The sequence below is a fragment of the Somniosus microcephalus genome, chromosome 8 (genome assembly GCF_052327205.1).
Source record: "Somniosus microcephalus isolate GS21.2 chromosome 8, FLI_Smic_1.0, whole genome shotgun sequence".
NCBI classification, from domain to species: Eukaryota; Metazoa; Chordata; class Chondrichthyes; order Squaliformes; family Somniosidae; genus Somniosus; species Somniosus microcephalus.
Window position 1 is genome coordinate 228,057,818 of NC_140994.1, and position 19,584 is coordinate 228,077,401.

A 19,584-nucleotide genomic window follows, 5' to 3' on the forward strand; every position below is an offset into this window, starting at 1 on the left:
ATTGTAAAAAATTGAATTTCCGACCTGAACCCGCCTCCAACCCGCCCACTTCCGGTTTTAACCGAGGCAGGACGGGAAGCAGCATAGGAGGCAGGCAGCCAACCCACTCCCAGGAGGCCGGACGTCAGTGTGGCTGGAAGCCTTTTTTTTAACCTGCATTTTGTTTTTAACTGCATGTGGACGGGTTTTGCACACTCTGTAAAACCCGGCAGTTACAGCAAGGCGGGGACTGCTGGATCCGGGAGGTAAGTGCCTTTCTACCTACCTCCTGGATCCGGGGTCCCTGCCTAACCCACCCACCGCGATCGGAGACCAGCCCTCGAGGCCTCCGATCACCCCCTCCAGCCTCCACCCCGCCACCAATGATGCTGAGGCCAACCACGATCTTCTCTTGCCCCCCCACGATCATTCGGTGGCCGGCCACAATCTTCCATTCACCCCCCGCCACCTCCCCCCACCCCCCTCCACCCCCCCCACATCATCCGGAGGCTGGCCACGATCTTCCCTTCACCACCACCCCCGATCATCCAGCCCTGATCCCTTCTCCCGCCACCACGATCTTCTGCTCAACATCCCCCCCCACCCACCCGATCTTTCTAACGGCCCCACCCAACCCCCGATTATCTGCCTGACCCCCCCCCCCCACCCAGCGATCCTTTTAACGGCCCGGCCCCCACGCGAATCCTCCGTCCTCTGTGCGGCCTAGTGCACAGGAAACCAGGCTCCAAGGTTTCCTGACCACCTCAGAGCCCCCTGCCCTCCTCCTTAAAATCTAGTCCATAGTTTCCAGCTAGGAAGAGTAAAAATCAGCTTGGATTTCTACTTTTGGTTGCTATCACTTGGAAAGTGCACGGATGTAGATATTGAGTGAGGATAGGATAGGCCTTGGCTGTCTTGCCTTTCACAGTCATATGGCCTTCTGATACACTCTGTTTAGGCTCATACATGAAGAATCAACACTTTTGGCCGGGGTATTGAATCGCTGCCAGTGCATGTGGAACTGTACAGTGGAAGGGGATGGACAAAGGAACTGAGTTTTGGTCAAAATATACGGGTTTATTTTGTCAGAACACCAGTAAAAGCCACACAACCACCTCAGTTCCTTTGTAAATTTCTGATTTAAATTTATATTAATATTCACAGTGCCATTGAGACATGAAATAAAATTATAGACCAGCCCTGCAATAATTATTAAGACATTGGGGTTAATTTTCCTTCATTCACTAATTTTAACAAATAAATTGGCTTTAGTATAAAAAAGTGTTCCCGTCTCATATCTCTTTTTCTTGTAACTAGCAAATAGAAACATAGAAACATAGAAGATAGGAGCAGGAGTCGGCCATTCGGCCCCTCGAGCCTGCTCTGCCATTCAATGAGATCATGGCTGATCATCCAAACTCAGTACCCTGTCCCTGCCTTCTCCCCATATCCCTTGATCCCTTTAGCCTTAAGAAATATATCTAACTCCTTCTTGAATATACTTAATGAACTGGCCTCAACTGCCTTCTGTGGTAGAGAATTCCACAGGTTCACCACTCTCTGGGTGAAGAAATTCCTCCTCATCTCTGTCCTAAATGGCTTACCCCTTATCTTTAGACTGTGACCCCTGATTCAGGACTCCCCCGCCATCGGGAACATCCTTCCTGCATCTAGTCTGTCTAGTCCTGTTAGAATTTTATAAATTTGAGATCCCCTCTCATTCTTCTAAACTGCAGCGAGTATAAGCCCAATCGACCCAATCTCTCCTCATACGTCATTCCTGCCATCCCAGGTATCAGTCTGGTGAAACTTCGCTGCACTCTCTCCATGGCAAGAACATCCTTCCTCAGATAAGGCGACCAAAACTGCTCACAATACTCAAGGTGTGGTCTCACCAAGGCCCTGTACAACTGCAGCAAGACACCCTTGTTCCTGTACTCGAATCCTCTCGCTACAAAGGCCAACATACCATTTGCCTTCTTAACCGCCTGCTGCACCTGCATGCTTACCTTCAGCGACCGGTGCACAAGGACACCCAGGTCTCGTTACACTTCCTCTTCTCCCAATCTATTGCCGTTCAGATAATAATCTGCCTTCCTGTTTTTGCCACCAAATGGAGGAAAATATAGTCCAGTGTTTGAAAGTCTTGTCTGATGTCGATCTTGGCACACAGTCAATGGAAAGGTAGTCCCAGTCTACAAGAAAGCATAATGACAAATAATGGAATTTCCTGACATCTTTCAATGAGGACGGAGAACATCTGCTACAAACAGAACTTGTTGATAAATTTCCAGATTAATTCAACTCACACGACTTAAGTGATCATTTTCCCTGATTGCGTTTTTAAAATCACCAATAAGCTGCCCTCCACCAGCACGTTCATTTGAATGGTGAACTAATAGTTAAAGCTTCAAGACCTTTTGACAAATCTCTTGACAGCAGCCTGAAAACTGCATACTTCTTGGCAAAGGTTAATATTAACTCTTTAATGCCTTTTTAATATTTGAAAGAACTCCAGGATGATATTCCTTAATAATCCTTATTTGTAACATTTTTATCTTCCTTATGGAGGCCTTATGTTTCACCAACAGGAAATAAAGCAGATGGGCCCTGTTAACATCAGGTCCTTGCAGAGTGCTACCCACTGTTTATTTCCACATAGTAGGTCTTCGTCCAGACGAAGCAAGTGCTGTCTTTTCTCATTAAGCAAGGTTGCTAGCAAATGTTTGTATATTATAATAATGAGCCATGGCCTTTTGTTTTTAAATGTCAGTCTGTGTGGCAAAAAAGACATGATTTACAAGGATTTACCTCTGTGTAAATAGAAGGGCCCTTCAACTATAGATTATTAATAATAAGTAAGAGCCGACAACACTAAGTTCTGTGGAACAGATATGGGATAAAGCACATCACACAGTCTTACTTTGCTGTCATCCTTTAATGGATGGAACACACACAGCAAGTGTTCCACATTATTAATTACCTAAAGAAAACATTAATGATATTTAAATCCATGTTAAGATCAGCTAGTCTGGTTGACATCTAATTGATGTGAAGCAGAGGAAAGAATTTGCATACTAATGAAAACATCTGCATGTAGCAGATATTGGAAAATAATAAAAGCAGCAAGGTTAAAGGTCAGTTCTCATTCCCATTCAGTTTTAAAATGAGGACCACTGGCTTTATGGGATAAAAAATGTCTTAAATATGTTTCTTATTAGCTTGCAAACACGCAGCAAAATGATACAAATTTCACTGAAACATTTAAGTGCATCGCTTGCATGTGATGTAACAACAGTGACGCTTTTGGCATTTTAGTCTCCATAAACAACAACATTTTGCCGGATACTTTTTCATGAAGACCAAACCCTTTAACATCCTGTTTTTTTTCCCATTTATCTAATGCAACAATTTTCTCTGCGTATATAATACTTACATTTATACATCGGAACATCTCAGTGTACTTTCTTCTAATGTATTGCTTCTGCGACACAATGACTGTTATATGTAGGCATATACATAGCAGCCAGTGGTGGCCCCCAGGATATCCTTTAAGGTGATGTTGACACGTTATTTTGATTTATTCCTTGCGTCTCGCATTGAACAACATGGCTGCCCGAAAAATAACTTACCATGAAGGCTAAACCTCAAAGGGATATTCCTAATGATATTTTTTCCAATATTGCTTTTTTTTAGGACAGCTCCCTTTACTTGCAGTCTTCTAGGAATGTTACAGTGAGCATCCGCAATAGTCAGGATCAGACTGTTACCCAATTAAATACAGGTAAGCCTGAATATCATGGCGAGGGCATGGCACCCTCCTGTCAGACACTTTCTAGCTGTATGTGCTGGAATTAACTATTAAGAGGATTGACACTCATGCTGATCTGGTGATGTAGTGCTGCAGTACATTGATGTGCTGCATCATCGAGTGGTTAGTCATGATTTTGCAGTTGTAGCTTTCTCAAATACACTGCGTTCCTAATCTTCACCTAGAAAGGGGGGCTGGGGGCAGAGGGAAAGACACTATAAGGAATTGAGGGAAGAGACAAAGTATAATGAAATGTTTCCTCTCAGAGAAGGAGAAGCCAACAAAAGGACATTGCAGCAAGTTGCCTGCCCACCACCTCAGAAAACGAATTGCTAAATTGATCTTCAAAAGGAGAAGATTTTCTGAATCATAAAAACATTTTTATACACATTTCCAATTCTTCTAATCATTCATTAAAATCTCCCTCACTTTATTTTGGGGTAGCCATTAATTGTTGAGTTTTCTGCCTTCATGTGTACACTGGATGGATCACCAGCACACACTCCCTCATGCTTGGTTCAGTTGTCTATGCCCCTTGAGTTCCCAATCTTATGCCATGTTTCTATGGGGAAGTGGTGATCTGATGCTTCTCGATGAAAGGGATGCAGGGAGGGGAAAAAAAAGAAGATGGACTTATCCCACACCCTCCGCTCCCGATATCTTTGTAAGAGGTTTCTTAATGGTACCCTCAGGACAAGGCCGCCTCCATGATGGAGATGGGTTCCCACTTTCACCCAGGTTGTTATAACTACAAGGAACAGAGCAAAGGGGAAAAAATTGACAGTAGCCTGTTTTTTTTTCTATCAATGCAAAGCAGACCAAGGCGATTTTAACCCTACCCACCCAAGGGAAGCTGGCCGAGTGTGCAGTTAAAATCACCGTGGAGCTGCCGGGAGAGGTGATCTGCCACTATTTTAACCTGCTCCACTGAGCAGGCGGCAAAGATCCCCGCCCAAAGCTGGCGGGTTCCTTTTACCATATGCATGTCGGGTCCTGACATTGTCATCAGGACCCGATGGCTATTTTTACTAGGAAACCTTTGCGGGAATCGGCAGTGAGTTCCCCGCCAGGCCAAATCAGCAAGGAAGTGGATCTGGGGCAGAAGATCCATCATGAAGGCAGAAAAGGCAAGTTAAAATATTTTTTTTTTTACTTTCCTTGTGGAGTCAGGAGGAGCAGTAGTGCTCCTCTGGGCCACACAAGGACAGCTTAGACTTTCCCTGCATCAATCTCACCCTACTCCCATCGTTGGGCCCCCCAGAGGTGGACCGTCATCCGATACTGCCAGTTATCTGGGCTTGAGGCTTCAGGCCGTGTACATTCGCCTCATTTCCCACCCGGTAGGGTTGAGAAGTTGGTGAGGCCTGGGGGTTAAAATATCTCAGACCTTTTTTGTTTGCTGCAACAAGGGAGTTTTGGACTGCCATCAGAACTCAGCCGCTGAAAACTGATTCAAAGTTAAAATCGGGGCCCCAGTCAAGGTTCATTCATGGAAAAAGGGTGACAAATATTATTTTTCAATATTCATATGCTTGTTTAACATGTTCCACCCCTCCTCCACTCTTCGTATTGTCAAAGTTACAAGACTGCTTCCAGCCAAGTCGAGGTACAGGCAACATTTCTCTGTGAGCTTGCAGCTGCCTAGAGTGCACATGTCTAAGGTGAACATTGTGAACTTGTTGAGGAAACAGGAAGAAGAAAAAAAAATGAAGTTTAATTATATGCATGAAAGAAATACTTCTGAGCGATAACTGAAACTTAACCTTGAGGTAACAGCTGTTGAGACCCAAGGGAAATTATTTCGTTATGGTTATAATTCCCAGCTTATTTGCTTATAGCAGACCACATAGTGCTTTTCAATTCAGCACAAGCACAAAGTATTGTGGTTAACTCCTTTCAGCCCAGGAGTTTCCTTAAGCTAACTTCACTATTGATTACTCATCAGCGATTGTCCCAATCTGCTTAAGCTGGTATGCAACATCATAGTGTACATTGTCAATACTGCATTAGCCATCGCTAGTTACCGGCTGAATCTCGGCCATGCTGCTCGAGGGATGGAAGACGTTATGCTGATGTTTTATCAGGGGAGAGTTAAAAATGAAACTTGGGGTAATGCACTCTCACTAACCTTCTAATGACCAATTACAGAGGAGCGCAGGGACAGATCACTATTTGGCCAGGAGTCCCTGTGTGGAGCTAGAACTAAAGGAAGGAAGACATAAAAAATAAAAATTTTTAGTTGTACAGGTTGACTATCCCTTATCCGAAAACCTTGGGACCAGCTGTGTTTCGGTTTTCAGAAATTTTCGGATTTCAGAAGGTATTATTTCAGACTGGGAAACTCTGAACATTAAATTAATTTGGTAATTAGTATTTGTATTTAATATAAATTTTAAAAGTTCAGGTTACCTCTTGCGACTGTTCCGTGTCTCATTCCCCTTCCTGCTTCTCTGTGCTGCCGCTCACAGTCTGTTTACAGCTCCCCCTGCTCCGTGTCTCATTCCCCTTCATGCTTCTCTGTGCTGCCGCTCACAGTCTGTTTACAGCTCCCCCTGCTCCGTATCTGAATTCCTTGACTTAGCGGGGGTCTGGGGCTCGACTGCCGCCGCCAGTTGTGGGAAAGCCGGATATCGGCTGACTCCTACGCTAAGCTGGCCCGCAAATCAGGTCAGAAAAGCATCGGCCGCGTCGGGTCATGTTTGGCGCCACTCGGGTTATGTCGTGCGCACGACTTACGCTCCACAAAAAAACTTTCGGTTTTCAGAGGTTTTCGGTTTTCAGAAGTGCGGATAAAGGATAGTCTACCTGTAATAACCAGTTTAGTGCTAGGTTTACATGGTAGCTGCCTTAAGCTGTTCCAAACAAACCGCAAAATGGTTAACTATTTGGAGACAAAGGGGGGTGAGATTCAACTCTGGGGGTCACAAAATGGTTGGCCGATGCGGTACCGTCCAAGTTGAATTTCACCGCCAAGGGATAGTTTATAAATGAGAAAGATGTGGAAAGTGGCTTAACTGATTGCATTTCTGCATATAACATTCATTACTCCATTTCCAATGTCTCATAATTCTTGTGTTTGTCTGCAGGAAGTGAAGCTATAGAAGTACGTGGCAAGCGGTTTGAAGTCAACTCAAATACCGGCAAGCTATTGTTTTCAGCGGAGGACAGTGAAGTGGTTGTTGGTGCTGATCGCTTACGAGTCTTAGGTATTCATATATTTCTAATCCTGCACAGCTCCAAATCGTGTCTTTTCTTAAACTCTACCTGTGCTCAGGAATGGCGGGGGGGGGAGATTTCCCGGTGGACAATCCTTTGATAGGAACGCTTGAGGTGCTCTAACCAAAAGATCGGTGACGTAAGAAAAATACTAGGCACTTGGTCTGAGTATTAAACAAAGCTTTAATCAACTGTTTTTCAACATGGAGATCTAGTTGTGTCCCTCACTAGTTCCTGTTAAAGAATGTCCTGAGCAAGCTGGGCCCATGCCCGAGTATTTATACTCTCCCTGGACAGCGCCACCAGCAGGCTGCCCAGTATTACTTCATAAGTCATTTCCACATGAATGACAAGATTCATGTCAATCAGCAAGGGAAAATTTCTCCCAGTATTTTTTCGAAGGCCTGTGAGTAACCAGTAAAACCAGAAAAGCTTTGCCAAAAGAATGTAAAGCAGTCAAATAAGAAAGGAAAGGTGTACAAGATACTGACTACTGGAAGATTTCATTGTAGAAAATCTCAGGGCACATTTAACAGCTTCAGTTTCCAGGGACTGAAATCAGCACAACAATTGTACAAATATTCCAAATAGGAAACAATGAGGTAAAGGTACCTGGAATGATGCATCACAGCTTACTATTGCTGTGCATATTCCCAAAGTATTCTATTTGATATTAGAACAGGCTCCCATAGTGACACATTTTTGGGTGTCACAAGACTGTTTTGTTTGGCAGTTAGCAGCAGCTTGCCAGGCAGCTGAATGAATATTAATGAGATTATTTTAATGCATTTCCAGCATATCACTAGAAAATAAGGCTGTTGTATAAAATTAAAAAGGATAATAAAATCCATTTGTGGCTCGGAGCCACTTCTACTCACAGGAGGTGCAGGAGTTTTCTAAAAGTGGATGTTGAATAAAATACTTTTGGCAACACCTCATTAATAGGGGCTCCAGCTCTTTGTAAATGGTGCTGCAAACAATTAATGTGGTGTGACAAATGGGGGAGAATGGAAGAGGCCCAGAACGTAAAGCTAGCAGTGCGTTTCTTCAAAATGTGCAGAGATAATTTTTGCTGCACTGTAAAAGGAATAGGATTGATGCTTCTATTAACTGAGGAAGCACGATGTGTGACGCAGGTAATGAGTGAGGCTATCTGTAATCATAGGAATTGACAGCAAAAAAGAGAAACTTGCCAGCGGTAAGATTTCCTCTGCTTGCTGTTAATAGGGAAATCGTAAACACATGAAGCATGGGATGCTTTGCCAAAGGAATAGTTAAGGCAGCAACCATTGCATCCTTTAAGGGAAAAGTGGATACATATTTGAAGCAGGGGGAGTTACGTGGCTATGGCAAGTGGGATCAGTTACAGATTATTTCAGCAAAGAGCCAGGAAAGACACGATGGGCTGAATGGCTTCCATCTGTGCTGTAAACTTCTATGATTCTTTGGTTCTCAATAGTAATCAGACAAACACCTCCCCCCCCCAGCCCGGTGTATCAAATATATGTTTGTTACTCATTCTGAACAGTGTTGAAGGATGGGAGATGCTTAAAATAATTGTGGAAGTTCAGAAAAGATGCCTTGGAAAGTTGTTGGCAGTGTGTATGACAGTACAGTAGGGAGAAAAATTGAAGGAGATCACTACAAAAAAACGTGAGGAGCTTGGTTGAGCACAAATAGAGGTTGGAGATAGGATTGTTAAACTGTAGCCCCGATTCTCTGACCCACGCTTGCTGTTTATGATCCTGAATATTGGGAGAGAAGCCTTGCCTTCAAATTCTACCCACCTGCCTCGCCAATCCAACCAAAAAGGGAAATTTTTGATGTGAAGATTAAAAAGATTTTCAAAAGGATTAATTAGTTCTGATTAATGTGCAAATCACGTCAAAATAAAACAGGCAGATGCCAATTGGCCCTAATTGCTTACATTACCATGGCGTAATGGTGAAAGGACAATTACATTGAAACAATTCCTAATTAATATCCCTAGCACTATAGTACTTGGAGATTATCATCTCCCCAAAGAGATCATTAGTTCAGATATGAAAGCACAACATTTCTGTTACCCATCATCGATCTGTTCATTGTTCCCAACAAGTTTCAAAAATACTCGAGTGTTTATTTCAAACTGCTTTTCTGGCCAAATGTTTTACTGCAAAAGTTTTAATGACGACTCCACTTAAGGGAATATGGAGGAAGGCAGGTCCAACACAAAGCTACATTTGCTTAATGTCCAATTCACAACCTCTGACGGTCTGATTTTTTTTCACAACAGTCTTCAACCAAGCTGTAACCTGGGGGTCGATTTTAATGCAGAGCTATTTTCAGGCGGGTGGGAAGAGAGTGTGAAACACAATCACTGGCCTAAGTTTGAGGCCTGGGGTATTTTAACTCCTGGGCCACATCTGCATGCCGCCGGTGACCGGCTTCCCCCGGCCTCACAAGGGAAAGTTTCACACTTACCTTGGAGGGCCTCTTCTCTCTGCAGACGAGCTTCAGCCTAACGGGAGAGCACAGCGGCCTCCCCGCTCAGGCCCCAGTTAAAATGCGGTTGGAGTCCTTTTGACATAATAGGACCCCGATTCGCATAAATTCAGGAGGCCCCCATCTGCTTTAGGCAGGCTTCTCATCTGCCTGCAGAACCCTGTAGGTCAAAATGAGAAATAGCACAAAAGGGTCGAGGTAATAAAACCCCTTATTATTAACTGCCCACTCGTCCGGTTCCTGATCCCTTGGTTGTGTTTCCTGATTCAGTGCATGGGTAAAGTTACAAGTTTCCCAAGTTTGCTTTTGGACAGCTGGTAATACTGATCAGTATTGAGATTGTGTGATACTTGTCATTGCATAGAGGGATATAACAAATACCTTGATGAATTGAAAATAAACTTGCAACCTGCTCACCACTGAAGCTGTATTTCTTACAGAAAGCTCTTGTTTTGGTAACAAAATTGTCCTTAATCTTTTGGGTGAATTTTTGTCTGTATCAAGTGAGATATGTCAACCCTGCGGAATATAAAAATTTTCAGGTTTCTGCACTGGCCAGTCTTATGAATTGCCAGAGTGAGACTGTGAATTGGCTATCGTTCCTGCTGCATTATCTGTATATTTTCACAATGGGCCCATACCTATTTCGGATTGAACTGAAACCACCTCAAACTCAATTCATTCCTTACAAATCGTAGAGAGTAGACTTTCATGCAATTAGTCCAGGCTAGATGCAAACCCAGGTCCCAGAAATGAAATGACTGTGTGCTAAACCACAGTACCACCCAGGCCCAAATAAGTTAGTTCTTGTAAGATTACCATTACCCATCCATTGAGTTATTGTAATGACATTCAATGTACACTGAAGCCATCAGTGGGAACTTGAAGAAACCTGGAAACATATCCGTATGTTGTGTAGAGTGTAGATAGGATAAAAGGATCATTTAGCAGATTCACTTAAGAGTAGATAATATGGAGATAAAATCATTTGTCTGATTTTCTTTGTTGCAGACGGTAGTGAGTTTGCTGTAAGTCAGCCAGCTGGAAATCTGTTCATCTCAATTCTCCCATTTCTCCTCAACAGAAGGGGGAACTTAAATTGACTTTACCAACTTTGTATCTTTAACAGTTGAAGTGTGGAACAGTCAGTACGAGCAGTTTAGGAGGACATAGAAACATAGAAGATAGGAGCAGAAGTAGGCCATTCGGCCCCTCGAGCCTGCTCCACCATTCAATGCGATCATGGCTGATCATCCAAATTCAGCACCCTGCCCCTGCCTTCTCCCCATATCCCTTGATCCCTTTAGCCTTGAGAAATATATCCAACTCCTTCTTGAATATATTTAATGAATTGGCCTCTACTGCCTTCTGTGGTAGAGAATTCCACAGGTTCACCACTCTCTGGGTGAAGAAATTCCTCCTCATTTCTGTCCTAAATGGCATACCCCTTATCCTTAGACTGTGACCCCTGGTTCTGGAGTCCCTGACCATCGGGAACATCCTTCCAGCATCTAGTCTGTCTAGTCCTGTTAGAATTTTATAAGTTTCAATGAGATCCCCTCTCATTCTTCTAAACTACAGGACCCGGGAGGTGCTGTGCGTTAGCACATCATTTCATCTCTGCGACCTGGGTTTGACTAATGGGACAAAAGTCAACTCTCTTCTTTTGTGACAGCCCTAAATGAAATCAGTTTGGGGCTCGTTCCTAATAGGAATGGGCCCATGGCACAAAGCTGAATATAACGCTGCAGAAATTGGCACAAAATCAACAATCTCACTAACCTGTGCAACAACTGGAAAAAATATTCCATTCTACAGGTTTGACATATCTCACTTAATAAGCACAAAACTTCACCCCAAAAAACTTCTAAGGATAGACGAGTTACCAAAAAAACATATATTCCGGCCATGTCTATCGAAGGAAACAGGAGGGTGGTTGGAAGAGTTCCAATTCCTGCATGTTTCCAAGATCAGTGAGCCCTCACCTAGCTCAGGGTAGCTGCAGAGTAAAGCTCCCTCTACAGTGCCCCCACAATGACCCCTACCTGAATTAACACTATTATTGGCCCGTATTTTCTGATCCCTACGGGTGTGTACGTGCTGTGTACACACCCGTAGGGACCTCGCAAGTGCCGGTTTCAGGCATGCGAAGCGCATGCGCTGAAAACCGGCACCTCCGATCTGTCAAGAATTCTTTTGACAGATCGCACGCCTGCCCTGGAGAAGGGCCTCTGCGGGTGGAGAGTTCCGCTTTCTGCAGAACCTCCACCAACTGAAATCCCATAAAAGTCTTACGCCTGGTAAAAGCAGGCATAAGGCCTGCTTTTACCAGCATAAGAGTTTAAAAATACTTTTAAAAAAGGTAAGTTTATTTTTAGCCCTGTAAAAAACTTTAATTATTTTTTTCAAAAAATTTAATTTTTGTTTAAAATATTTAATTTAATGTGATTTTAACTCATTTTAAAAACATGATTTAAAAAAAAATTATTTAATGTTTTGATGTCTTTTTCCAATGATCCCCATTCATACTTTTGACAGTTCTACCTGTCAAAAGTATGAAGGGGGATTCCCTTCTCCCATTGGCTCGCCTGGCCCACATGATCCCAGGGATGCTTGCGAACCGCCTGCGCCCCTGGGATACCTCGGCCTTTGTGCGCGCGCGCGCATCAGGAGAGGCCCCGGATCGGAAATTGCCCGACCTCGGGAGCCCTCGGGAGCCCTTGGATAAGGGCATAGATTTTTTCCCGATAGGAGGCATCTGCACGCAGGAAGCCTCCAATCGGAAAATACGGGCCATGGTCTGCATCACTGGAATGCAATACTTAGTTTATGTACAAACCAAAGATGCAAAATTTACAAATGGAAAGGAATGGGTCAAAACACAAGCTCTGCAAGCAGATCCTCCAGATATTGCACTGAAGACACAACTGTGTTTCCTGCCACTTCTACTACTCTCTGTAGAATGATGAATTTAATGATTATGGGTTCTTGATTTGAATCCAAACAGAGGCAGTCAGCCAATGGAACCGGTTAACATGGAATCATAGGTGTGATGACATTCATTAAACTTTGGAGACATCTACTGACTGTACTAGTTCAGAGAGTCTTATAGCTTTCTCTCTTTCAAACGGTAACATCTTGAAGTGCTGAGAAATAGTCGCCGGAAATCTGACCTTATGGGGAGGGGTGTTGGCACACTGGGATAAACAGATCTTGAGTATATTTGAGGCTTAACTTCAGTGACTACATTTTGTTGCATAGCAACGCATGTGGTCTGCATGTTTGAAGTGATTTCAGTGTTAGTTTTTGTAAATTGTTTCTTGAGGGTAAACTGATTTCACCTGCTCTCCCTCACTCACTCGTCAACTTTAGTTGGCATGAAACCCACACTGAGTCAGCTGTTAGCAAATCTGTGAACGTGGCGTGATTGTCATAATGATTTCCCTGTTCTATGGGAAAAGTGCTTGCTACCAACTCAGTGCCTCCCTGCAGTGATACAGCCAGGAGCAGAAATTCAGTAAAGTGGGAGAATTAATCAAATGTCCCACCAGCCTGATACAGTGACTCAGTGCCTTCACTATTTGGGGTTAGAAATTCGGTACCTTAACGCCCCCCGTTAGCACCCGGGTGGGGCGCAAATTGGGCGCTAAGGGCTTAACGTCCGGGTGCGGCGATTCCAACACTGCCCGCAAAATTCAGTCGGCATTTAGCGCTGGCGCTAACGCTTAGCACCTGGCCCTCTAGCGCTGCACAGACCGTGAAGTCAGTGGGGGAAAAATTCAGTTGGTTGCCCCACCCGTTAGCGCCTTAAGAGGGCGCTAAATGGGGCGCAAGCCAACTATTGCCCGGGCATGGCACTACCCACGCCTCCCGCAAAATTCGCGGGAGGTTAGTGGTGGCGCTAACAGTTAGCGCTGCGCCGCTGGCGATGACGTCATCGGTGTGTGCAGCGCCCCACTCGCCCCAGCCGCGATCTTCAGGAGCGCCCCCTGATTTACCGCCGGACGCTATGCCCGACAGGGTCAGGTTGGTGTACCTGCGGCCGGGGAGGCGCAAATTAAAGGCGAGGTGCGGGGCGGCCATTTTTGTTGTTGGCCGCCTGCCAGCACCTGCCTGTGCTCCCGTCCCCGGCCTCCGGAACCCCTCCCCCGCGGAGTGCCGGCTGCCCTTCAAGAGCCCGGCACTTCTCTTGGGTGCCGGGCTCTTTTGCCTGAACTCCTGATCCCCGGGGGACCAGCTAAGCCCCAGATCGCGCTGCACAAGGCCCCTCCCCTTTAAGAAGGGGAGGAAGGCCTGCAGTAACGCAGCGCGACGTGCTGCAGCTTGTGGCGCTGCGGCATGTTGCGCCACGATATTCACTCGCAGTGCCCCAAGAGAGAGGTAGGGTGCCTCCAGTAGCGCCCCGCTTCACTTTGGGGCGCAACTGTCAATTTCCGGCGCGGGGGCGCTAATTTTTCCAGGGCGCTACTTTTAGCACCCCGGCGAAGTTAGCACCCCAAACGGGGCTATACTGAATTTCTCCCCCAGTGAGTGTGCAACGCCCCATTAGCGCCCCAGATGCGAAATTCAGTCGCTTCCCCTGACTTACCGCCTGGCGCTGAGAACGACAGAAAAAGCAGGCGTTGATACCTGGGATTGCCGCTCCTGGGGCGCTATTTAAAGGGATCACTTACCATCCATTGGGAGGTCAGATTCATTGTTGACTTGTCAGAGCGTTTTGGCTGCGTTCACATTTTCTCCATTTTTGCTTTGTTGCTGCTCTACAGTTTCTTCGCTTGTATTGCTCTGAACATTTCTACGTCCTCTTTTCTCTCATTTTATGGGGGCTGTACTGGCACGCCACCTTGCCCTCTGGCAACTACGTCGGAGGCAGCGGAGGCAGAGACAGAGATTGCCAAATGTGGCCAGAGGTAGGAGGAGGGCCAACAGACCTTGCAACAGGAGGCCTTACCCTCCCAGGGTTTTCCGGGAGCACTTCTCATACATTCATCTCTCGGAGGAGCAGTGCCTTAGAAGGCTCTGCTTCAGCAAGGAGGTGGTCACAGAGCTCTGCCACCTCCTGCAGCCAGACCTCCAGCCTCAGCTCAGGACAAGGACATCTCTCTCAGTGGCAGTTAAGGTCACAGTCGCTCTCAATTTCTACGCCAGCGGCTCCTTCCAGGCTTCAACAGGGGATATTGTAAAGATTGCGCAGTTTGCCATCCATTGCTGCATAACAAGGCATTGGAGGTAACAGGCGCTCTCTACAGAAGGAGAAGGGAGTACATCTCATTCCCCATCACCAGAGAGAAGCAGGACGAGCGCTTATGTGGCTTTGCATCGTTGTGTGCTGCATGCTGCACAACCTGGCCAATCTGAGGGCCCAGCCATTGCCACCAGGTATTGGAGGTCCACCTCAGGAGGAGGAAGAGGGAGAGGAGGTGGAGGAGGAGGATGAAGATGAGGAGGAGCAGCAACAATGGAGGCACTCAATCTTGCTTCTGCAAGGGCCATGCGTGAACGCCTCATTAGAGAAGCTTCCAATCAATGATATATCACATGGCGTTTGAGCAGCATAGCCACATCATTACATCCAGCTCGCAGTCCCTATCACCGGGCAAAGGTCAAATGACAAACATCACAAAACGTGCAACGTCAAATTAACAATTTATTATCGAACACAACTCTCTCTTATGAAACACAACTATTCATAAACAAACACAACCATTTATCAACAAACACAACTCTTATCAAACTGAACTATTTGTTACCAAACACAAATATTTATTTACAAGCAGAACAATTTGTTCACAAACACAATATATTTACAAACGCGTCAATTTATTAACACACATTACCCTCATTTGCTACTAAAGTATTCTTTACTCCCCCTTCTTCAATGATTTCCCTCCCCTTTTGAGTTCCTCGCTCCCAACCCTACTGCTCCTCCATAATGTAGCCCCAGTGGCTGCAGCAAGGCTGGTGGAAGGCTGCTGAGTCTGGGAGCCAGAGACTGCAGATGGCCTTGCAGGGCGCCCTCGACCAGCTCTGGGCCTGGAAGGCCCAGCTACAGACTGCACCACTTCAGCATGGGCAGCAGCAGTCTGGGATGGCTGGGTTACAGGCTGTGGCAAGTGCAATGGTGGAGTGGCAGTGGTGGGAGTAGGAATGCTGTCATCCTGAGAGAGGACAGCATTCCTGCTCGACCGACACACTGCCACTCCCCCGGGGCAGAACAACAGCATCCAGAGCAATCTGCTCAAGCACAGATTGCTGGCCTGCTGCAGCACCGTCAGATCCCCGGTGGACTGTGGGCGGCCCAGTGACGATGGCAGCAGTCAGTGCTTGCATGGCATCAATCTGAGACTGCATGAGAGCAGTCTGAGATTGAATGCCAGCAACCACTGACTCCATTACAGCACTAAGCCATTGCGTTGCTTCGCCCTGTGCTGCAATAGCTGCTGCCACCTCACCCATGACACGCGGCCTGAGGTTTGGATCCCCACGGTCTCTCTGAGAGTCAACTATCCTCTGCAAACTGCCATGGATGGGCTTGGTGGTTTGCACAGAGCTGAGGGCAATGTTGGAGGCGGACTCCTCCACGCTCCTAGCCACTGCATCCATGCTCTCAGGCACCCATGGTATTGCACCCATGAGCTTGGTGTGCATGCCCATCGCCCGTCTGGTCAACACCTCCACACCGACGTTCTCATCTGAGTCCTGTGCAGCAGAACCCGCGCGCGCACTCACCCTCTGGGGAGATGGCCCCCGAGCTTCCCTTTCCCCATGGCGTTGCTGCTTCCCGCTGGGTCCCGGAGCTTCACCCACATCAGACCCATTTCCTAGGCTCCCCTCCAGCAACTGCGTGGCCCCATTGTTGGACCTCTCGCCCTGGGGAGACACAGGCAGTGAGGCTCTGGCTTGTTGTTTCTCCTCCTTTCCCGTGTCACTGCCACTGGGAGGCTGAGGGACTGGCTGGTCAGCTGGTGGCTGATTATCTGAAAGAATAAAGGCACAAGAGTGGGGTTAAGGTCAGGGGTGGGGAGGGCAGGACGGGAGCAAGGAATGGAGACAGTTTACATAGATGGAAAGTGGGAAAGGCTTGTGGTGTGAGGGGGAAGAGAAAAGGGAGAGGTAATGAACATACCATTGTTGTCCCCAAGGGGGTCGACCTCTCTGATGGCCACAGCGCCCACGACCTGGGCCACGATGATGCGGATCACTCAATCCTCCAGGTCTGTAAGGTCCGCCTCACCTCTTCCCGTTCGTAGCTGCTCCCTCCTGTTGTTGAGCAAGCTTGGCCTCCAAGAAAAAGGAAAGTGAGTGAGTGAGTGTGCAGCTATGTGTTTGGCAGATGTGCCTACCATGGTTGAATAGCTGTTAATATATGCAAGGCGTGAGATGTCGATGTGACTTTTAGTAGGTGGGTGAAGTTGGTGGGTGAGTGTTAGGGATGTGGTTGTTTATACAGTGTGTGCGCAGAGTGCGGTTGAGATGGTGGCATGTAGAGGTTTCTGAAGTATGTACTCACCCTGAACACCCAAGTGAGGTCGTTGAATTTCTTCCAGCACCAGGTGAGATTTCTGTAGACCACACTTCTGGCCGACACGTCCTGGGTGACCTCCCCCCACATCCTCATAAAGGCCTGTGGCAATGGCCTCCTGCCAGTGTCCGGAAAGAGCGCTGCCCATCGGCGTTCCACGGCCGCGACCAGAGCCTCCAAAGCCTGGTCGCTGAATCGTCTCTCTCTCTCTCTGGGCCTCTGATCAGCCATGACTTCTTTGAGTGAAGGCTTGCAGCTCCTTGCAGGCCCAGGTCACAAGCAGCGATGATCAGAGTGAGGCTGTGCTGCATGATTAAACCTCTCCTTTAAGAACTGGAAGGCACCAGTCCGTCTGACGCCTTGCGAATTGACAGCGCTGGAACTTGATTAGCACTCTGAAGGTAGCGCCCCGCTTCCGATGTTAGCACCCTAATAGAAGTGTGCAGCACTTGATTTAGCGCTCCACTTCTCTCTTGGGGCGCTAAAACTCAATTCCGCGGTCGCCGGCACTAAAGTTAGTGCTCAGGCGATGTTAGTGCCCCAAAATGGTCAATACCGAATTTTCCCCCCCTTGGTTTTTAATTGGGGATTGATGGTGGCTGAGACTGTTTATAAAAACAGATAGATAAATAAATATATAAATAGCTGCAAGAGGAGGTAACCCTGTGACAGAAATAAGAGAATTTATAAAAATGTTCACCTAGAATTTCCTCAGGGGCTCTCCCGATTTCACAATTTGGAAATTACAGCAGAAGATCAGGGAACCCCTGTGAAAATTCTACTGTTATGTTTATTGAGGGAATCCCTTGCTGTTAGAGAATGTCGTCCCTCAACTTTCTAATGTTTTAACCCTACCGTCATCACATAAAGTTATTTTCACCTTATTTTCCAATTAGATCTCCATGCACGACACACCATCCGAGCCCATACATTTGCATTCAGCTGAGATTAACCGGCGGCACAGCTGCTGAACACGGATGCTTCTTTTTGTTTCCATGTATTGCAACAGGGAATAAATGTCTGATCTGCATCCAGGGAGAAAGTGAAGGTGTGTCCACATGGAGTTCTAAGGCTGAGAGGCATAGATCTAGAGTGCAGGTTTAAGGACACTTCTTAAAAAACCTTCATGAGGCTGCATTAGAAGGGAAGGGGAAGAGCTTTGCGCTGAAAATAACCCTTATAGCAGCAGAGTCCTTTATGTGACAGCAGTTGTCATTGTGCTGGCCCCGTTCTCATTTATTCTGAGTTGAAGACAGAACTTGTCATGCAAGATGCTTTTATAAGTACAGATCGATACCAGTTCAATATGTTTTTACCATTTTTTTCTCCTCTTGACACCCAAAACCTCCTTCCATAAAAACATCTTGTGGATCTGTTTCACGTAGTTTCACTCGATTGGCAGATGTTAACCAACCTCACTCAAAGGTACCTTTTGACTCTGATGCTGATGAGCAGTGAAAGGAGCACGCAGAGGAGAGCAGAATGAGAAGGATCTCGTAAAATCGCTGCAGAACATACCCGCTTCTCAATGTGACTGTGTGACTGTACAGCTGCAGAATACTGACCTTGGTGGGGCAGGAATCCTCACTGCAGTTTTAAATAAGGAATGAAAGGTGTGTCATCACTTTCTACCACCGTTTACATCCCTTTTCATTCACACCGTCTTTTTCACTAAAGTTATTCAACTATGGAAAATGTCGTTCTTAAGTGTCCAGACTCTGCAGAAATATAATTTTTAATAATTCCATGTTGAGATACCGCGGCAAACGTGGGAGTCAAGACCAGAGTTGATGGAACACAACTGCTTTAATTTACATCATGGCAAAACAAGTGCTTAAAAAGCCCGCGCAACCACTTAAATACTCCCCAGACAGGAAGTGCTCCCGGCAGCCTGTCCCTGCGGGAAACAAGTTGCCGGAGGAAAGGGCCCACGGCTGGGGGCGGCTGCTGCCGGCAGTGCGCCTGCGTAAACTGTCCGTGCTGCCGTGAGCGGATTATGTCCAATGGTGGCGTGTCGCCACATCCATTTTTTAAAAACACTTTTTCTGATTCTGTAGCAGTGAAGGATGAGAGGACAACATTGGAGTAATAAAGGGAGGTGATGGCAGATGCATGTATGAGGATTTTAGCGGCAGATGGAGATGGGCTGAGGTAGGGACGGAGGCGGGCAATGTTACCAAGGTGGAAGTAAGTGTCTTTGTGATGGAGAAGGTATCTCCGGTAGACAAGTAAGCTTGGTTGAACAGGATGCCAAAGTTGTGAACAGTTGTGAGACGGTGGCCAAGGAGGGTGGGGGGAGGTGAACCTGGTGGTCAGGGAGTGGAGCTTGTGGGAGGGGAGGACAAAGATGATGGCTTTAGGCTTCCCATTCTTTGGAGGAAATTGTGATTCATTCAAGATTAGATGCCGGACAAATAGTGAGGACAGAACAGAGGTACTGAGGGATCAAGCAAGGTGATGGAGACCCAGTGATGAGTGTCATCTGTGTTAATATGGATGTGTAAGAGAAGAGGATCAAGGATAGATCCTTGGGGAACTCCAGAGGTGGCGGTATGGGGATGGGGAGAAGCCA

At 46.4% G+C, this 19,584-nt stretch overlaps 1 protein-coding gene and 1 pseudogene across 2 annotated transcripts in view; one reads left to right on the plus strand and one right to left on the minus strand.

Annotated features, from left to right (window-relative positions):
• Positions 1 to 19,584, plus strand: part of sgcd (sarcoglycan, delta (dystrophin-associated glycoprotein)) — a 248,398-nt gene that overhangs the window by 131,601 nt on the left and 97,213 nt on the right. For both annotated transcript variants that reach the window (XM_085995767.1, XM_085995766.1), the window contains exons 4-5: positions 3,676 to 3,763; positions 6,877 to 6,996. In XM_085995767.1, the coding sequence (XP_085851893.1) occupies positions 3,676 to 3,763; positions 6,877 to 6,996 (208 nt within the window). The remainder of the gene's footprint in view (positions 1 to 3,675; positions 3,764 to 6,876; positions 6,997 to 19,584) is intronic.
• On the minus strand, positions 7,642 to 16,144 carry LOC147114140 (uncharacterized; annotated as a pseudogene).